At 30.5% G+C, this 22,628-nt stretch overlaps 1 protein-coding gene across 1 annotated transcript; it reads right to left on the bottom strand.

The window, feature by feature from the left end:
- Nucleotides 1–9,758: 9,758 nt before the first annotated feature.
- On the bottom strand, nt 9,759–15,880 carry LOC143050882 (uncharacterized). The gene is made up of 5 exons (XM_076223987.1): nt 15,808–15,880; nt 15,167–15,205; nt 14,254–14,298; nt 11,940–12,024; nt 9,759–10,997 (listed from the first exon to the last, which is right to left on the bottom strand). The coding sequence occupies exons 1-5, from the start codon at nt 15,878–15,880 to the stop codon at nt 10,742–10,744; spliced, it is 498 nt and encodes a 165-aa protein (XP_076080102.1). The 3' UTR covers nt 9,759–10,741.
- Nucleotides 15,881–22,628: the final 6,748 nt, after the last annotated feature.

The following is a 22,628-nucleotide window of genomic DNA, read 5'->3' as shown; positions in this document are numbered from 1 at the left end:
CCACAAAGTAATAAGAACGAATAATATTTACGATTGAAATGGAATCTTTGCATCTGAGTTGCGCAAAGTTGGGTCCCTTTTTTATACTTCAACTATAATAATAGGTTGCAATTTCGCCACGGTAAAATTGCCATAAGTCAAGTGTTTCAATGTTACGATTAGAAAAGCCGTACCGTGACCTATAGTTGTTATTTTCTGTGTCATTTTGGTCTCTTGTGGAGAGTTGTCTCATTGACAATCATACCACATCTTCTATTTTTTTATTGTATCGGTTTAAACTAAATAAAGAGTCCAATTTAAAAATTGTATCTGTTATAACTAAAAATTATATTTATGGGTTATAATTTTGTAATGAAAATCAGGTATGTACGACTTTAATGTAGGAATATGATGAATTGAGGTGTTGTTTTGATACTATACGTCATTATCCAAATGTCACAATTTAAAGAGTCTGCATATATATTAAATTTAGATCACCATATATCTATCAACGCCCTTATGTTTGTTTTTAACTCAAAACATACGTTTATAAAATGTCTTTAGTTGCATCCATACATATTTACAAACTTACCTGGGGTTGTTGCACTTCTGTCGATTTCTAAAAGATTTTAAAATTATGACGTAGAATTACCTATTTAAGATCCATTTACACTTTTCATTTCAATTTTTTATGCTACCTGGTTATTGTTATTGAGTTAAAGTTTCAATTTATTCTAACTTGTGTATACAGTTTTGGATACAATAATTATGTGATTATGAAAACAGATCAGGTCAGTTTGTGATCATGGTGATAGGTTTGATTTAGTTGGCCTTTAGGTTTTGATACAATATCTGAGGAGTTTTGAAACAAGACATTTACTAACAATCATAGTGGGGCAAGGAATTTAGCCAAGGATATTAATAGATATATCACAAAAGAGGTAGGTAGTGGTCCAGTCCTAGGTCCATTTGCATCAAACTGATTTGTGACAAAAGGAAATACAGAAGAAAAAGCAGTCAATGACGGAATTGATGAAAATGTTTTTTAGGTAAACATATAGAACTATAATATCCGATTACATAAAAGCAACAACAGTAAACCGCTGTTAAAAATTCATAAATCGATTGAGAAAAAAATACAGATCCGGGTTACTAAAACTGAGGGAAACGCAAACTACGACAAAACAGAAACACAACATTAAAATGTAACACACACAGAAATGAACTATAATATAACAATGGCCTTTTCCTGAATTGGTACAGGACATTTTGAGAAAAAATGGTGGGTTGAACCTGGTTTTGTGGCATGCAAAACCTCCCATTTTTAGGGCATCTGTGGAATTGCAATTATTGAATAGAAATGTAAATTCTGTATTTTTTTACAGGGAAGATATGCTGAGCCTAAAGCCATTGTTATGCAATAGTTCGTTTATGTGTGTGTTACATTTTAATGTTGTGTTTCTATTGTGTCGTAGTTCTCCTCTTATATTTGATGCGTGTCCCTCAGTTTTTGTTAGTAACCCGTTTTTTTTTTCTCAATCGATTTATGAATTTCGACCAGCGGGATACTACTCTTGCCTTAATCTATAGAGACAAACTCCAGTTGATCCACTAGATTATGATTTGATTGAATGTACCGGGAAATGTCCTTATTTTGTAGATAGATTTTTACCTGTGGTTTTAAATGAAGTGCTTTTATTTGACGGATAGTGACTGATGCTGTGATATTTCAAGTAAAACACTTGATATGTCTATACTACATTATTTAGATCATTTCACTGGTGCTAATATAAGTAGATTGTGTATATACAAATTTGAAATGAATGTACAGATTGGAAGAATCAGATGCGAAAGCTAGCAGTCCTTTTATTAAAATAAGTAGTATATGTGTTTGGTTCGAAACAGAAAAAAAATACCATGGAAGTAACTCAAATTATGTATATGAGTGGACATTTTTCACTTAGTGTCAATTTGTTTAAAGAAAGACACTGCATCTTTAAAACAAGTGCAGTCTTTTATAGAAAAATTGAATTTTAATGCTAGTTGTGTTTGACCAGGTCGTATTTTTATATCAATAATATTAAATTTTCATAGGGAGTTAGAAATTAGAATTGTATTTTAGAAGTTAAATTAGAACAGTATAATAGTCAGAATTCTTTGTAATATTCAAGAATCGTCAGGAATGAACAGACAGAACAAGCACAGGGTTCAGATGGATACTAGTATTTAGGAGGTTGTGGTGGGGTTGCGAATGGACAGTTCTTTCATTGCGTTTTTCAACAAAACTTGCATATAATACTTTGGAAGTATTGAAGTTGAAGGGCAGACATGCAGTAAGATATGCATTCCGTGTGACAATATGGTTTCAGTTCAAGTTATTTATGCTTTACTTGTGCTATAAACGAATGCGAATTAAGAGCTATTCATATGTATAGTGTTAAAATGAGTTAACCAATTATGTTGTCAATATGGAGTTTCTAAGATAATTAGACAACAGAAACTATAAACCCTATGATGACACGTTTTACAGATTCAATACACATCAAATGTGAAAGAATTTAACCAGTGTTTGTTAATATATCAATAAATCATGATAAGAACAGATGACAATGACACAAGAATACCGTAAACTTTTCGCTGTTTTTATGTTAGATGCATTTCTGCTTTGGGTTTAATTTTATTTATGGTTGAAGGCAGTATTGTGATCAATAGTTGTTAATTTCAGTGTCAGTTACTTTCCTGTGTAGTTTGTCTCATTGGGATTCAAACCACAGCATCTTATTCTTATATTTTCAAATTATCTTTAGTCAGAGAATCGAATATACGATAAAAGTGAATTTGAAAAAAAATATAGCCTTTGGTATGCGTATAAATTATAATTTATGTGAGACAAATCTACAATCTTCAATTTCATAAGCAAGATATGAAAAATAATCACGTTGAGAAATACAAATTTGTCAGACAATGCGATAGTATAAATACTTCCCGATACTTTTATTTACAATAATTTCATTTCATTGTTTATGTTCCGGTCTCTCACTGAGTATTTTATCATTTTGAATAAAACAATTGCATTAGTTTATCATGTTTATGTTAAAGTTACATTTTCCCTCTTTCGATAAAATGTGTACAATAATTATCATATGTCTGACAATTATTGTTTATGACAACCATTCCAAGAGTCGTCTGTTTAAATTTATTTGTTATTATAGATTCTAATATGACGTGTTTCTTTAGCTTTGTTAACAACACTGTGATAAAATTCTCGATAAAACATACTTAGCGCAGACTCAGAGATATACATAATAATGGCTATTACAATATACTTCCCACGTAAATCTACATGTATTGGAACCTATTTGCAGACCTTCTGTCGATTTTATTGTTTTAAAAAGGGCAATTAAAAAAGACAAAATAACTTTTTTTCTTATTTGTATGCATAATAAAAAGAAGAGCTTGGAGAAATCAACAAAATAAAAATTAAATAAAATTCCGCGAAAGTCTTTTAATCTCTTTGACGCATTTAAATCATTTCAAAACATGACGTCATACAAATGAAACCGCTAAAGTTGAAAGTTTTCTGGAACCATGGGAATTCGTATGAAATTGTATTAAAACTGATTTTTGAGGTAGGTTTTGTTTTATTTTCTATTCTATTGCATTATTCGCATATTTACTCGTTTCAGCAAGTCAACATGATGGCTCCTTAGTTACAAAATGTCAACTTTTGATTTAATGGAAGCTTACGAGAAAAACATGTAAATTAAAAATGGCAAATGTTGGGTGTGGGAATTTAAAAAATTAAAAAATATTTTTCTAGAAGCTATTCACAAACTAACCTACGCAAGCTACATATCTATAAAGATATTTGAGCTTTATCTAGCAGGGAGTAAAAAAGAACAGCCACACAAAGCATATCCACCTTCGCTTCAGTTTTTTAATGACCGTATTTGTCCTATTAGAATCGAAATAATTCATTGAAGCCATATATTGTTGGAAATTTACGCATGGCCTGGGCCGTGATATTCGCTAACGCTCAGGATAAAATTCGAATATCACGGCCCAGGTTATGTGTAAATTTCAAACAATATATGGCTTCCATGAATAATTTCTTAAATATATTATGAGCCATTTGGCAACGATTAAAACTGCTTAGACTTATCTATAATGCGTTACCGATGATGCATTCAAATTGTTTTATTTCCATCCCTATATATATATTACAGTTTTGAGTTAAAATTCGTGCATTAAATAGAAATGAAAATGTATATTGTTCAATTATCCTTTTTTCTAAACCAAACATCGCATTTAATTCACCAACATCTCAGGGTAAATGTATCAACATTTGTACAGAAGTGAAATGCACTTCGATTCATGGCCAACAGGGTGAACTGATATGTGAAATGGGGACACACGTAGATGTTGGAAAAATATGACTGGAAGAGCACGTCATATGTGCATTTGATCAATCTCCATCAAATGTTACTCCAAAGAGAAAACTTCATATAACATGTCCATACACGTTTCTGTGCTATGTGACATATCAACGACGATCCGGATTTGAAAACTTTAATCATTTGAAGATACTTTTATCAATTATCCATATACTCAATAATTAGTGTAAAATCAATATTAGTCGGACTTGTGAAGAACTTATGTCATACATGTTAGTTGTATGTTTTTTCTATACATGTACTGTTTGAATTTAAAACCCGTAATTGTTTTACTTTTTGCATAAAGTTATTTCCTTGTATTTACTTCTCAACTTGAATAAAGGAAACGATGCTTACTTAACTCATGTTATCGATTGTATAAATAGAATAAATAATAACTGACACAACTTGTTTGAGTAATCTCTATTGAATAAACCTAAAACTCTATTAATTGTTTTTATAACCAACAACCTGTATTGAAATCATCGTATTGAATGTATTGTTGTGAAACATCTTTATTGGCAGCTATAATTTGTCAATATAAGACGGGTAATCGGATATGTTCTTTATGTCGTAACTACTATCTACTTCCATTTTCATCACGAATATGATCTACCAAAGTAAACTATTAACCGGGTTTGAAATAACATGAGCAACACGACAGGCGCCACATGTTGGGAAGGATCTGCGTACCCTTCCGGAGCACATGAGATCACCCCCAGTTTTTTGTGGGGTGCATTTTATTAAGTCTTTAGTTTTCTATGTTGTGTCTTGTGTACTGCTATTTGTCTGTTTGTCTTTTTTTTAACCATTGCATTGTCAGTTCATTTTCGATCTATGAGTTTGACTGTCCCCCTAGTATATTTTGCCCCTCTTTTAATTTGCTGCCTTTCGCAGACCCACTACATCAAAATATATGTGTTCTTAATTAAGATAGTCAATTTCCTTGGCAGCTTAATATGATTCGTCTATCACCTTGGTTACACGGATACATAATTTACCGATTTGTTTTTTAAGGTAGATGGGAGGTATAATTAAGATCCATAGAATGTCTTTAATAATTTTTAAAATGTTGTTTATATCAGGCTATTTTTTAAAAATATAATTAAAGTTTAAGGGTAACTGGGCTTTCAAGATACAGGTTGTGCAACATTGTTTTATTTTGTATAGATTAAGCCTCGTAATCCCTATTTCAAGTGGTAAAAAGTAAACAATACCATACAAATATTCAGACAAAACATGCAAAAAAAGCTTTCATAATATGCCTTAAGTTTAAAGTAATTGGACTCGTTTTCTTGCGACGTGATAAAAACTACAAATACACAACACATTCTATAACACAAGTTACATTTTATGAGTGATCTCCCTTTATCTTGCAATGATGAAAAATTGATATACATGTAGAACATATATTCTGTTTCTTGTAAAACATAGCCGTAAATATGATAAAACTTGTGATTATCTTTATGTATATATGAATAATCTTATAAATACATTAATCCCCAAGGGTGACTGGGGTATAGAAATATGGTCACTTGGTCTTCTCCCGACCGGCAGTAAAACGCTTGCTGAAGTGGGGCGTCCGTTTGGCTGTGCGGGATGCATCAAGTTCGCAGTCACGTCCGTCAGAAGGGGACGTTAAATCCGATGCCTCGTGTAAAGAGAGTGCCACGCTCTTTGCACGTTAAGAACCCTTGCAACAACTCTTTGAGGGGTCCGTAGGTGGCCTGTTGCAAGGCAAAATTTCTGTCCCTATCCAATACACCCTCATTTTCCAGTGGCAGTCCAAATTTCCCCGACCATCATCCCATATGGCCTCTATTACAACAACCTACCTATTGTATTTATTGTGAACTTGTTCTGGTCCTGAATATGCATGAAATATTTGCCACTGGACGTTAAGCAACCAACAATCAATCAATATAAATACATTACATGCTACTCTCGAGATTTAAAAAAAATAAAGATCTAGACCAATTGTGATTTCCTTTTACAAAATCCAAAACGCAGGAGGAAACGAAATCAACATTTAACAGCATGTTATTAACCATTTGACACTGGATACTAAGTTAGTACAATAAATAACTATCTACGTATACTATCGAGTAGAACAAATAGCAAAAAGGCAAATAACATAAGTGGGTTCTTTTTCTATACAAATGTTACATATACACTCTGCAGTAGTTTCTATTACGTATTCAAAGAATAGAAGTATATATTATACTAGTACCTTTACACTGAAAACGTAGGTTGAGGTATTGATAGTTTCGGTTCATGTAAGATCTATAGAATGCTACTTTGCATAAAGAAATACTATCACAAATGACGAGTAATTGATCATTGAATATTTGTTTTGATTGAGATTGATCATATTGACAGTTTCGTTCGTTGTCATACCAAATTCGTTGCACGTATACGCTTTGATCATCTTTGCACTTAATTTGCCCATAACTATATTGACCAGTGTGAAGTTTTCCTTTAATAGAGATGCATGTTTCACCTGAAATAAAGGAACTAATGAAAACTTTAAATTGAAATTCTTTGTTTAATTGTGTATTTAAATGAGTATGAAATGACGTTAAGTTCATACATGCAGTATGTGAAAGTACCACCTGTCGTTAAATATATTGTTGTTTTAAGAAAACGCGTGTATGGTCAGTTAAGAACATCAAAAATACTTTAATTAGATATGACATCATGATTGTTCGTCAGATTAGTTTTTCTACGTTTAAAAAATCTGTTTAAAATTTACCGACCTCTGTTGACATGCACTTATAATTCTTAAACTATAAATAAAACGACCTAAAAATAGAAAGTGTTAAGTATGAATCACAAAACAATATTAAAATAAAGTTAACAAACCATAAGTCCGATAATTAGCAAAGGCACATTCCATCCAGAAATTGGTAGCAACTACGATAATAAATGCTAGCATTTTGAATATTAAGAAACATGTTCTAATTCATTTTAAGTTTAAATGGAAAAGCTCATTCAGTGGTAGGAAATAGATACTTATGAATCAATAGTCTGATTAATATCATCCCTCTTTCGATGAACATACTAATACAATATAAGTACAAGGAAACATACACTATTTCTAAAAATTTAAAAGAAAAATGTATTCGGCGATTACGTGTATATTTGACTTTCCAGTATTGTGTATTTTGTCTGATTTAGTCTGAAGTTAGCCTGTGAAATTTGTGAACAGATATGCTTTCTTTCTTTCTTAATTACATATTCATCTTAGTATTCTTCATCATTTGCAAGATAAGACAAAAGTATTTAAAAAGTTTACTCCAAATAAAATTTGTCTTGGTCATTGTATGAATGTTTATTTCCGAGTAATGTCGTAAGCCTCTTTTTAATTTTACAATTTACAAGGGTGATGCCAAATAATAGTGATCATTGTCATAGGTTGCATTTCAATAAATATGGACAAATCAATTTCCCAAAATATCTCCTTTTACTACTTAAACTGTTTCAAAGTTGATTGGAAGTTTAATTAAAATCAAATTCTAGTATTGAAAGTTTTCTGTAAATACGTAGGGTTAGGCAGAGTATTTCTCAATAAATGTATTCATTTATTATCTAAGGGCGTACTCTGTTCTACCCCTCCGTTAATCCTCCTGATAATTTAATGAGGTCGCTATCTAACACAATTTTTACTGGAAACATATCAAGGTGAGTCTCTATGAGATTATATAAAGCGACCGTATCATGGAACCAGTAGATTAATAAAATCTCCATCAAAATATATATTTCAGAAAAAAACTGCAGGTCAATCAAATAATTGAAGAGCATTGACAGGGTATTTATCCGTCTGTTATTACATTGATAGACTCCATGGATGTGTCAAGCAATTAATTTATATACCATGAACGATTTTTCAAGTAATGAAGCAATATTTGAATGGTTTAAACAGAAAGTTATTTATAAACCAAGCTAGATATACCACAGAATCCAAATACGTAAAGCTTCCACTTATTTTCTTCTCCATGAAGAAAGGCCGTCATAAGCTTTTATTCAATTCATTTGATAAATAGTGTGTATACATTATCAAGCTTAAGTTGTTTTCTTCAAAATTGTGTGTGAATGATTGTTAATTTGACACATATAAGTAATTAAAAATGAGGCAAGGAACATACTGTGAAAATACAAAAAAGAAAAACATGCCGCTTCATCACAAAGCGCACGAGTCGTTAAGGGGAAAAACAATATTCTGACAAAAAAGTAGAAATAACAAACGGACTTAAAGCTTGTCATTGCATCTTAAACATCAGTATTCCTTTGGATACACATAAGCATTTGAAGATAAAACAAACTAGTTATCCTATATGTACTTCACAATCCTGACGGTTTTGATGTCTAGAATGTTGGCACATAAAATAACATTTATTTGATCATTGACACCAACTAAATATGATGTAGAAAGAAATTGCGGGATGCGTCAAAAAGACAAGAACCCGACCAAAGGGGAGAAAACACCTCAAGGCCAAAATTTGTCTTCAACAGTGTGAGAAATTCCCCAAACAAGGGGTGTCCAAGAGCTTTTGTACGTAAAGTTTATCATGACATACCGAAACTCTTTGGTGATCGTTTGAAAAAAATTTAGAATAAAATAAAATGTAAGTTGTTGTGTTGAAAACTACATAAATGCAATAACGACTAAAGTACTGTCCCTCATACCAAGAAAAACTATTTTATCTCTGATAATTCCGAAAACATGAACTAAATTATTAAATTACATCCTATGAACATGATGAAATCAAATTATAATAAGAAAAATGAAATCATTTAACGACAGTTCACTAAGCAGTAGTAAGTTTGAGAGAATATTGGAACATACAAGATTAATAACTATCACATATTTTGAGGAACTAACAGTAATGTCTTTTACTGTTCGTGTATTTCCGAATAACTGAGAATACAGCAAAATAAATCATGTATCTATATGATAAATCAAATACAAACCATGGTTTGAATAATCGTCTTAAGCAATAACAATATTCAAAGTTGTCAGACATAACAGACTTTTTATAAACATGTTGCCCCAAAGAAGACAAACAGTGAATTCAATATATTAATATGTATGTTTGTAAGTGCAAATCTCACATTTAGAAAAAAAAAGACACCGGAATTAAATTACAATGGTGCAACTAGAAAAACAATCAGAACAATAAGTTCCGGGAAGTTTTATTGTTTGACATGTTCATGTCAACCTTATAAAATGACAATATTTTAAATGTGATGATATAGTTTATTTTTAACATTTGCAATGAATACAATAGACACAAAACACAATTTGCATTATTTGCATAATGAGAAAAGTGAATAAGAAAAGGATGATGTTACTAAATTAGAAAAATTAGAAAAAAAAACTTATAAAAAAGTGATAGCCAAAGCAGAAATTTCAAAACCAGTTCTTGGGTTCATCGTGCTAAGTTTGTAGTTATTTGCCATTATCATATCGTTTTCGACTTAATAGTTAAACTATACATTTGGTATCGTTCGTCTTACCAGGTATTTTTAGCTTCAACAGTATTATAGAAAACTAATGTCAGCTTTAAATATAATATTTATTTGATATGAATATTTCTCTATTTTTGTGCTATTTTCACATTACCTGACCGGTGTGAGAAAAACATTTCTCCACAATAGTGATATTATATTTTATTCACTGTAAGTCTTCAATTAGGTATTTCAATTATTATAATTTTATTACATCATTACATTTACTTTCTGACTATGAAACTGTGAAATGGCATGAACTGATAAGCCCTTCGGTCGTGTTTGGGTCATCTTTTAAGACATCATGATATCTTTTGCAGCTATGAAATGCTTAAGTAAAATCCAATTAAGGGTTTAAAAACTAGTAAATTATTATATTTAGGTCTTAGATATGATAGATTGTAAATGAAAAAAAAAGTATTAACAAATCTTTTTCCTAATACAGAGACTAATGATTGTTAGGTAATTCGTCAATTTAACGTTTTATTTACTTTTTGCGTTATGCATGCTTTAAACAGCTTCGAAATCAATGACTAAAACAATAAAGGCCAGCTAAATGTATTTTCTTTTATCTTCTTTAATATGAATAATTTGATCACTATAATGCGGGTGTGAGGTCGTGAAATTTAGTTATAAACGGAGTCTTGATCATTGCTGAGCGTTGTGTGATAGTTTCCAGATATGTCATAGTCATCCTCTGTAATTCTCCTGTGTGTAATTCCGTAATCTCTACTATTGATGTCATGGACAGGATTGTGCATTGTATGATCATATAAGTCGTCTGAAAATTCTACAGTGTTCTGGGGATGTGGGTACGAACTTCACTCTTCTTTTATGGACTCAATTTCCGGTCGATGTTTGTGGCGTAATTTATTGACCTTTGCATATGAAATATCATCTGTCTGACTGTCAAAATGAACTGTATATAATGTTGAAAAATGTAGGGCTCCAGGATCATCCATGACATTAGCTTGGTGTCTATTTTCTTCTGAGTTTGGCCTACCAGTTAGATCATATGTTGGGTTTAATGTTGGTGTTACCCTGTTCTTGATCTGTTTCTGTGCACTACGACATTTCCTACAAATGAACATAACGGAATTATGCTATTCGAATCCTATTAAGGTTTACGGTAAAACATTATGCATATTTTTTTGTAATTGTATTCAGTAACCTGGTTCCTGGTTCGATTCCCAATTCGGATGAAAATTTCAGGAACTGAATTTTCGGCTCTCCCTTGACACCATTTGCGAGTATGGTCTCGAGGAAACGATGATAGTCCGTCGGAAGGGGACGATAAATGGCTGACCCGTGTTAAGAGAGAGCCATATCTCTTGCACGTTAAAGACACCCTTGTAGATTTCGAAAAAGAGCAGGCTAATGCCGCTACAAGGCAGCACTCGCACCCGCAAAGTGGAAAGGGATTAATATAAGTTGCAAAACTTGTTTCCCAATCCACTATAAATAAATATGTTTAAACTAACCTATAATATGTATTGTTTTTTTCTTACTTCAAGCCTCAAACTTTGCTAAATAAAGTTAAATCAAATCTTTCATGATTTTCACACAATTCATTTGTAAACAATTCGATTCTTTTAAATATATATATACACTATTCTGTGAACAGTCAACAATCTTTTGCTGAAATACCATAAACAAGATTTAAAAGTGAAAGAAAATGCTTTAACGTTAAGTGTAAAATGTTTCTTGATGTGTAGTATTACTGGTTTTTCTATCTTTGTCAAACAAGTAAATTAAATCATAAACATTGTGCATTAGTCTAAAACAAGATGTGGTATGATTGCCAATGAGACAACTCTCCACAAGAGTCTGTTTTGATTATTTCCATAAGAAAGAGGTTAAGTTAAATTTGAGGACGTTTTTTGTTTCTCGTTGTTGAAAAAAATTAATTTTTTCTCCGGTCCTTAAGCGGTGACACGAACTTATATATTTTGCTTTTATTTTGACTATCATTATAGATTCTTTGAGAAGATATCAAATTTTATGCCAGTATAGTCATACCTAAAAAGAAAAACTCCAACAATAATACACATGACGAGTAACACGCCTGCTATTCCACCGACAATAAATGCAGAATTTGTAAAACCTATAAAAAAATAAAATCGATATGTAACAAACATTATAGTATTAGTTAATGTGTGTTTTGAAATTGGACCTGCAATATGTCCAAAGTCTTTTATAATGATGTAGGATGAATATTGACAAGGGAAAATGCTGAGTCATGCCTTAGGATAAATACCAGGGTCCATTTGAAAACAGACAATCATGATTATTAACCAAATCGACAACGTCTTATATTTAACCAAACACAATATTTGTTTTGTGTTGAGAATTGTAAATATGTTATTATAAAAAATGCAAAAAAGACAAACTGTTAACATTTATTGTTGTCCTATAGTTGAAAACACATTTATGACATACACAATAAAAGATTTTATTCTGTATGTTAAATCTGAAAATTAAAAAAAAAATCATCATGGAATGTTGTTTATACTTATTAACTGGACATATGGATCACATAAGATAATGAAAACATATAACTTTAAATTGCTTGATGTTTGTTTAATTTCCCAAAAATGAATTGAAAAACTGGAAATCCGTAATTTATATTTTTTAATAAACTTTTAAATTGATTTTTTTTTATAATGGCCCTAATTTCAGTCCTGATTCTGACTTTTTAAAGAATCGCCCTGTTGCGTCATAATATTCCTGTTTTCCTAATGACATTTTTCTTTCATGAACCAGTTTTGCTTTTATTGTTAATGGGATACTAACAAACATGTACATGATGCACTCAACTGGTTAAGTTAGGAACTTAAAGGTGAAATGACATTATTTTTAGTTGATTGTAGTTATTTCGTACCCCAATAATTACGTATTAACTACATGATACTTGTATCAAAACAAACACTAGATGTATACATTTTTTCTCACGACCATTGTGTATCGAAAGGAACATGTATTTGTAATTGTCATTTGCACAATAATTTGGTACCACTGTCAGTTTCAAACAAAACTGATCTAACGGCAACATATGAATGAAAAAAAATTCTTATAAAATGCATTGCTGTGTGTATCATTATTCTACATTGCCTAGTGAAAAAGGGGGAGGGTTGAGATCTCACAAAACATGTTTAACACTATATAAACCGCATTTTTGCGCCTGTCCAAAATCAAGAGCTTCTGGTCTTTGTTCATGTTGTTAGGGTTATATAATTTTATAATTTTAGTTCTTTATATGTTTTGGAATTAAGTATTTTCACTGAACTAGTAAATATTTTATAAAGGGCCAACTCCGAGTTCGTGATTTAATCATTGCATAAAGGACCAATTGGTTGCATCTGCTGTTATCTGCTTTTGGTCGATATGTTGTCGTTTTAAAATACTTCCCGTTTTCATTCTCAATTTTACATCTTTCAATTTTCTACATAATTTCAATCAAAATAAACTCATTTTGTCTAAAATGCTATGAAAAGAATAACTAACCTACGAATTTAAGATATCGAAGGATATTCAACTCGTGTCATTTCAAACATGTGCAAAACATATAGGGTTCCTATAACTTGATAAGGAAGATATTTCTTTGACAGGTTACATTATGTTTATTTGAATCATGTATTGTTTCAATGCTAAACTCCATTGATTAAACTAACATATAACTACATCACAAATACCCCAATCCGTTAGCAGTTATATGATACAAAAAGGTCTTAAAGTAAAAACAAATCTATGTTGAATGCGTCCAAATCGCATTTCTGAATCAAACGTCATCAACATTGATATATTTATTGGTTTATAATGTAATGTTTATCACTGTCATGTGAATATCATGGCAGTCAATTTTTTTTGAAGAAAGGAAGTCGACGTGTCCGAAGATAACCACCGGTCTTTGATTGAAAACTATCCAGTCTTTTTATTAAAGACTTGAATTAGGAGCATATTTTACGTGATGGTTTTTGCAAACCAATAACCTAAGTGTTGGCACACTTTTGATACAGTAGATTGACTATTAAGACCAAGACTAAGACACGGTCATTAGTTTCCAATATTATTGTTTAAGATACCATAGGTCTAGGACGTGAAGTTTAAAAGTTAAAGCTAATATTGTCTCTTTTTGCTCACCGTTAACGAGGGTTACGCACATTACAGACAGGTCAAAATGCATTTCTGAAAAAGGAAAGACCTTAATTATTGAAACGTCTTACTCCAGTAAAATTATCAAATCTTGCACCTGGGAGTTTGACAAAACTTATTATTAGATCAATATTTAAGAATTTTACAAAGAAAGTCAAAAGTGACTTTAAAATTTACTTACCAGGTGATTTCTTATTTGCGTCATCATCTGGTATACCATAGCTACCTGCAACAGATTTCTTGTTAAAACATTAAAAGTTTTATTATTTCAGTGCAAGTTTAAAACACAAAATACAAATTAATTATTTCAACATTAATAAAACAAATATTTTAAATTCAGAACTTTAAGAAAATTCCTGGAAATATTTGATTAACATATAATTGATTAATTCTAATCAGACATTTGTCGAATGCTTGGAATGCAAACAGGTTATAAGATATGAATTTATTGTATATATTTGAAAATGGAAATGAGGAATGTGTCAAAGAGACAACAACCCGACAAAAGTTGCGAAAAAACAGCCAAAGACCACCAACGGGTATTATTTATGTCAGCTGATCAACCACATCATGGTTTGTTTGGGCTTTTTACGAATAAGCTACTTAACCTGAAAGATGACGTAAAAAATCTTTTTAAAGGGAAAATGTACGGTGTGAAACTTAAAGTCATCAAATCAAGGAAACATAAACAAACGACCATAAGATCTGTAAAAGCCATTGTTTACATATGAATGCGATGTTCATTTATATTCACCCAAATCTATATAATAACGTTATTACTAATAGTTTAAAGCATGTCAAAAGTTATTTTTTCTCTATTCTTTTACGTCAATATATATCGTGTGTTTAATGACAGGAACGGGAAATGTTTGCGTTAACCATGAGTACTTCGATTCGGAAAACTTGCCGTTTTTGTGCTACTAGAATAACAACAATTCTGGGAGTTTGAATATAATCTTATTTTACGACGGGTCTGTGTTACTTTTTTACATCTTACTATCCTTTGTTGTTCAATATTTAGCAGAAAAGATCACAACCCCTATTCAAATCAGTATGAATCAAAGCCCCCATGATTTATTCCATTATCAGCCTACCATAAGATTCCGTACTTCTGTCATCAAATGGACTACTAACTAAAATAGCAAAACATAAAACAGATATGACATTTGACTTATTTATAATGTTTATTGTCCTACTGCATAATACTGATTCTGTTTTTTCAAGGTATCAACCACGCTTATATAAGTTACCATTCAATGGGAACATTAAAAGCAAAATATTCGAATTGCAAGGGGGAAAACGAACAAAAGCTGAATTAAGTTGAACGATTGCTGTCCAAATGGGAAAATAAAACGAATTGGATATTTCAACACACGTCAAAGTTGTCTAAAGGACTTGAAACCCTAGTTTCTTTCTATTTTTTAAATCTATTAACTGAGAATTTAAGGCATGTTTGTAATAAAAGGGATGAATATAAATTGGAAAACCATCCTTTATAAAATTGAGAATGGAAATGGGGAATGTGTCAAAGAGACAACAACCCGACCAAATAAAAACAACAGCAGAGGGTCACCAACAGGTCTTCAATGTAGCGAGAAATTCCCGCACCCGGATAGTTTATTCAAATGCACAGTATGAAGGACATCGATTAATTCTTGAAATTGCAAAAAAAAAATATCCTAATTTGATAGAATGAGCCGCTTATTTTGCGTGTACACGGACGATTATTACGTACCAACTAACAAGTTAATCATGTCCAAAGTCAGAAGTCTATATTTCAGTATTTGAACTTTGTAGCTGTATGTCATATTCGTTTTCGTTCATTATTTTGTACATAAGTCACAATTCATATTTTTTTGTTTCGATTGTTGTACATTTGTCTTTTCGAGGTGTTTTATAGCTGACTATGCAGTATGAATTTTGTTCAGTGCTGAACGCCGTACAGTGACATATAAGATTAAATTTCTATGTCATTAGATCTCTGGTAGAGAGTTGTCTTATTTTCAATTTCGACTATATGAATCATATCGAGAGATTTCCCACTTGCGTAATTATCTTGTAAACAATAGCCGACTGAAACAAATATTTTGTATATATTTATCTACCATGAGATTTCTTATTTCTGTCATCAAATGGTTCGTCAACTGAAATAAAAAAAAATGAATTGAAAAAACAATGTGAAATTATCACTTTTTTGTTATTTTTATTATCCGGCTGAATTATACTGATTGTGTTATTTTTCAATGTATCAATTCATATGTTGTGTTTTTTTTATACGGTTGTATGTCTGTTGTTACTTTTTTGTAGCCATGGCGTTGTCAGTTTATTTTATAATTCTGAGTTTGAAAGATCATTTGGTATGTTTTGCATCTCTTTATCTTTTCTATAATGAAAAAAAAAACACATTTGAATTGTTTTATTGTGGTATTATTAAGACATATGTTCTGTATGTGTGTATTTTCACGTTGATTTGACTGCTTTTGAATTATGCAACTAAAGAATGTTGTGGAACTTAAAAAATACAATCTGGATTGAGACAAAGTCATATTTCTTACAGAAAAAAAAAATGCTAAACAATATATCGGTGGATGATGATATGCGTCATTCTTAATAAATAATGATTACAATCGTCAATACAATACAAGAACATAATTAAGTATCAATCTTGCTTTAAAAACTGACAACACGAAAGAAAAAGACATTCTTAATGTAGTTGGAAAAACATTTTCTTTACAAATAAGCTTACCATGAGATATCGTTCTTTTGTCATCAACTGTTATTCGTACTAAAAAAGAAACGATCATATAAGTCGAAACTGGTAGCATAAAAATAATATATTGTTTGTTCCTTTTTTTAAAAAGTTTGACGTTTTGACCTCTTGATTGCAGGAAGTTTGCAGAGGCATAGAACAATGAATATAAGATTGCATCAAACGAATTTGAAAGATTTTAAGAAAAAAGGTGTACTTTACAGATAAACATGTCCCACATTGATGATCTGATACTTTAATGGATCATTTTAAAAAGGTTTAGAAAAAGCATTATGTTGTACACAAGCTCCCATTTAAATATGATAATTATTCCCTAAAATGGAAATTAAGATATCTATTTATAACCATAAAATATGGAGAAAAATATTGATGTCATCATAAGTTTCTCATTCATAGACTCTACTTACATGACAACCCATACGTATATTATGAGCAGGTTATAATATATGACGTCAACCTTTAAATAACCTTGAGAATTACAAAAGAAATTTGCCAACCTTCAAATAGCCTTAATCACACACACAAAAAATTGAAGTATCAATTAAACTTGAACTAATCAAAAGTCTGCAAACTCTAGAAACTTTTTCGTATAACATAAAATCTTAATGACACGAACAATGACGAATACGAATAAGAATATATTGATATACATATTAACATTTCAGTAAATCAGAAAACAACATAAAACGGTTATCATAATGATCATGATTATTGTACTAAATAACTAGCCATCTGTTCAGTCTTTGCAATAGGTGTTTATTTACCTGTGCCCATCAACATATTTCTTAACTGTATAAACAACTACTTTAAATTAATGAATAGACTGGATGCAAATTATTTGAACCGTACTGAAATAAATGCATAAGACCAGTGATTAAATTGATTGAAAGCTCGAAATTTTAATGTGCAGACATTCAAGTAAAAATGACCATGGCAGACTCAAAATAATTTTCTACAGTATGCGACTCATTATTATTTTATTGAATTGACCTACCATGAGATTGTATAGTTGTGTCATCGCTTGGTATAATATTGCCCACTGGTAAAATAACGACGTAATATTGATTTAAAAGCTAGGATGGATACCACCATCAATAGAAATGACACACACACAAATATAAAACATAACTAAAATTATACACATTTGTTATAAACAATAGCAAACAAATGAATAAAAACAGATAAAAAAAGATCGCAGACTCTACAGTAGATTTTTGTAATTGGGTAATATAACTTATAGACAGGTAATCCTTTGTTTTCGTTTTTTTCGTGTTTGTTAAATTATGTAATGAAAATTTTTAAAACATTAACAGCGTGTTAACTGTTTGTACTTTGTTCATTAAAGTAAATTGTTCCATGATTTTGAATATCTTCCACGAAGCAAAACAGTTGTGTGCTGTTCATGAAAGAAAAATGAACCTTCTTCTTTTGCTCGTGTATTGTAATTCAAATCTGTTTTTAAAAACATACTGTAAAATTATTAATTCATTGAGTGAAGTATTTTTATTTCAATGATATATGTTTTTATGATTTCACATATTTTTTTGGGAACCTTTTTTTTTTAAATTCTATTGAAGTACAAAAAGTACTTAAAAAAATATTTATTTTATGTATGCAACATTTAACTGACAAATTACAGATGAGTACATAAACACATTTCTTTCTTTTCCTTGATTAGATAAAGAATTCATCTGAATTCTTTCAATATAAACCCATTTCAAGTGGAAACACCAATTGAATTTCGAATGTTATTTTTGTTAAGGATTGATATGACGAGTGGTTTTAGTTTAAACATATTTTATTTGTTAAAGTACAAATTGGATAAGACACAAGTCAAACAGACTTATGAAGTCTTCTCCATTTAACATTTATAGCAATATAATACAAAAATATATGTATGAGCATGCATGTATAGAATGGTATATCTATTTAGTAAATATATATATGTTACAGTCATTTTCTAAATTTAGGCATTTTGTAAAATGCCTGAAAATTTTAGGCATTTTCTAAAATGCCTTCAAAATTCAGTCATTATACAAAATGACTAATTTTTCTAGGCATTTTACAAAATGCCTGGAAAAATTGATAGGCATTCTACAAAATGCCTGAAATGGTTTTATAGAATGAAATTATATAAAATTAAAAGCTTTCAACACCGGAGCAGCTTTAATTATGATAATTACTGAATTAAAAATAAGAGTATTAACAAACTTTACTGAATTATTCCAAAAACCTCTAAAAAAAATATTTTTCATTTCTCAAAATGTTTGGACAACAGAACTGTCACACAATATTTGTCCTGATTTGTTTGTAAATACATTGTTTGGCATTAAATCTGGTTTAAGCACTTTAACCAAAGTCTGCGAAACCTGAATCATGATATATTTTACCGTTTCATTACAATGTACCTTTACTGACAAATACTTAACTTCCGACTTCATTGTGGTTCGCAATAAGCACACATGGCACACATGGATATCTTCTTTAGCATTAGATACTTATTCTGTCAAAGCACTGTTATCTGTCTGTTAAATGCAGTTTTACTGAGTAAATTTTACAATTTTGTTTATTATCTTTCATAATATCTAAAGCCTATAGAGATAAACTAAACAGCAATAACGTTAAAAAATTTACATCGTACAATCTAAAAATAAGACAATATGACAAAAACTGTCAATTGCTCCTTATGGAGTTATTGCCCTTTATATTCAATTTAAAAAAATTGTGATCTTAAACCAAAATTTTCTCCAATCCATATATTGGACCATATAAATTTAAACGTAGACACAATTTGCAGAAGGCTGTACTGATTGAAACACGTATCAGATGACACTACCAACCATACATTTGCATCACAACAAAACACAGCCGTGTATGGCGAAACCCATATTGTAGAGGGGAGTTTGTTTCGATGTGTATGTACCAATCTAAAATTCTCATTATTTCTGAAAAGGAACATTAAATATATTGCCATATTTTATTCAAATGCAAAACTTTTTTCACATTAAGAATTCTACATGCATGACATGTACAGCAATCAGTCAATAAAAAAATCTTTTTTGTCTACACATTTTTCACCCTACTGTTTTGAATCTAGAATTTCAAAAAATTCTATTGTTAATTTTGTTCTATTGACAATATAGTCATAAATTCACTTCTGGTATCAGAATTACGAATTGAGTATGTACTTTACTTAGTTTCACTAAAAATAATATATCCTATGACAAACAAACCTTCCAAGTACTGAACCATAAGAAATTTTCTTTGCAAGACATTGTGCTTTGTCCACTATGGTCAATGTCCTTCTTCTACAAATTGCCTAAAACTGAACAGGCAATTTGTTAAATTTTGCTTCTAAATGTTAGGCATTTTACAAAATGACTAGGTATTTTTAGTCATTTTGTATAATGCCTGTCAAGTTTAGGCATTTTGTATAATGCCTGTCAAGTTTAGGCATTTTATAAATTGCCTGAAAATTCAGTCACTTTACAAAATGCCTAAATTTAGAAAATGCCTGTAACATATATAAATATGGATCAAGAGACGGAAAATTGAAGAAAAAGAAAACAATAATAATACAGAAAAAAAAATAAAAAAATATAAATAAATAAATCATTATTTAGAAAACAGAAACACAAAAAAAAAACAACAAAAAAACAAAAAAATAACAACAAAAAAAACAAATAATAATAAAAAACAAAAAAAAAACAAAAAAAAAACAAAAAAAAACGAAAAAATAAAAAGGACAAAAAAGGGGAGAAGCAATTTTACTTAGATGATGATGTGTGTGCGATCATGGTTTGCTACCTAGACAATTTGAAATCTTTCCGAACTTTTAATAAACTCAAAGACATTTTTGAAAATGGTTTGGTTTTGCTCTAGAGAAAGAAGACAACTACCCGAGGTAAGTAGTTCTATGTTAATTTTACAATCATTTGGAAGCCAGCGCAGACTTTCAAACATTTTATTTCGTATGTCTGAATATAATATACATTTAAAAAAGAAATGATAGGAATCTTCACGATTAACACCACAGCGGCAGGAAGGGTCAGAAATAATATTGACCCTATATAGATCATAGTTTAAGGATGATGCAAAACATCGAAGTTGGGTGAGAATTATATTCAATTTTCGATTTCCAAATTCATATTGCTTCGGTACAAATATATTACTCTGATGATAACGGTTTTTTAGTTCAGTTTTAAATTTATTAATTGATTCCACATCACGAGTTGAATCCTCAAGATTATTCCAAAGACGTATGGTTGATGGAATAAAAGAATCATTAGTTAATGCTAGTCTGCAGAATGGAATAATGATGTCATTTCCATTACGTAGAGGATAGACCGTCATACTTTGTATTTTTTGGGGAATTAAATTTGACAAATATTCTGGAACATTATTATTTTGAATATTATAAAACATTTGGATTTTTCTTCTCTCTCTTCTTTCAGCTAATGTTTCCCATCCAAGTTCTTCATAAATAACCCTTGAGCTTGTGAATATAGGTAACCCCGTAACTATCCTAGCAGCTTGGAGCTGTAATTGCTCCAGTTTAATGACATAACCTACCCCAATACTATCCCAAACCTCACTTGCATACTCGAATAAAGGTCTTATAAAAACTAAATAGAGTTTTTCTAAATTTTTCCTGCTCAGTTTATATTTCAACTTCCTTAGCATATTTATATGTTTAGACGTGCTTAAGATAATATTATCAACGTGGGCATTCCATTTAGCATCATTGCTAAATGTAACCCCTAAATGTTTATGAATATTTGTAATAGGTATATTTTTATCATTGAATATAAAGTTCATTTCTGGGGTTTCAACATTAGAAAATAACATAATTTCTGTTTTATCTGGATTAAAAGACATTAACCATTTTTTGGACCATTCGTTCAGCTTTTCTAGATCATGGTTTATCACAGTTTCTATCTGAAAAGCATCACGATCCGCACAGCTGAACGATGTGTCATCTGCGAAGAGTCTGCACAGAGAAATAAGTCTTTCTGCAATATCATTAATATATATTATAAAAAGTAATGGTCCAAGGACCGACCCTTGAGGAACTCCAGCTGAAATACTGCAAAGTTTTGAAGAAGATTGCTTGATAACCCCCTTTGTTTTCTATCACTTAAGTAGCTTCTAAACCATTTTAACAGATTTCCATTTATACCATAAGCCTTCATTTTATGTAAGCAACCATCATGCCAAACTTTATCAAAGGCTCTAGAGAAATCGCAAAAAACAAAACAACATATCTATTTCTTTTCAAGTGAGTTCAATATGCAATTATATATTTCTAACAGTTGGTGAACCGTTGAACATTTAGGAAGAAAACCCGATTGATACTCATAAATTAATTTAAATCTTTGTAAGTGGTTGTAAACATATTTATATACAACACGTTCCATGACTTTGCCTATGCAACTTATGAGTGATATAGGTCTATAATTGGAAGGTAATGAACTATCCCCCTTTTTAAATAAGGCTATAACATTTGCTATTTTCCAGCTGGAAGGATATTTGCACTGATGCAAGGATTTATTAAATATAATACATAATGGAATTGCAATTTTTTCGGGACAAATTTTAAGCATCTTATGACTAATAGCATTCGGGCCTGACGCTTTTTTTGGATTTATAGTTTTTATGATATCAACAATTTCACTAGTACTAATCACTATATCATTCAATAAATTGTTAGTTTTTTTTGTCGAAATCGGGTAATTGAGCATCAACATCTGCTAGCGATGAAATGAAACAAAAATAGTTATTTAGAA

The sequence above is a fragment of the Mytilus galloprovincialis genome, chromosome 11 (assembly GCF_965363235.1).
Source record: "Mytilus galloprovincialis chromosome 11, xbMytGall1.hap1.1, whole genome shotgun sequence".
Taxonomy (NCBI): Eukaryota; Metazoa; Mollusca; class Bivalvia; order Mytilida; family Mytilidae; genus Mytilus; species Mytilus galloprovincialis.
The sequence above is the reverse complement of the archived record's forward strand: the minus strand, read 5'-3'. Positions and strand labels throughout refer to the sequence as shown.

Bases quoted from the DNA above. Each gene is read 5' to 3' on its own strand.
- LOC143050882 (XM_076223987.1), bottom strand. From the start codon at position 15,880: ATGACATACAGCTACAAAGTTCAAATACTGAAATATAGACTTCTGACT. The intron at 14,299-15,166 runs GTAGGCTGATAA...AATCTGTTGCAG, and splicing joins CAGAAGTACGGAATCTTATG to GTAGCTATGGTATACCAGAT. The intron at 10,998-11,939 runs GTATGACTATAC...GTTCATTTGTAG, and splicing joins GTTGGAGTTTTTCTTTTTAG to GAAATGTCGTAGTGCACAGA.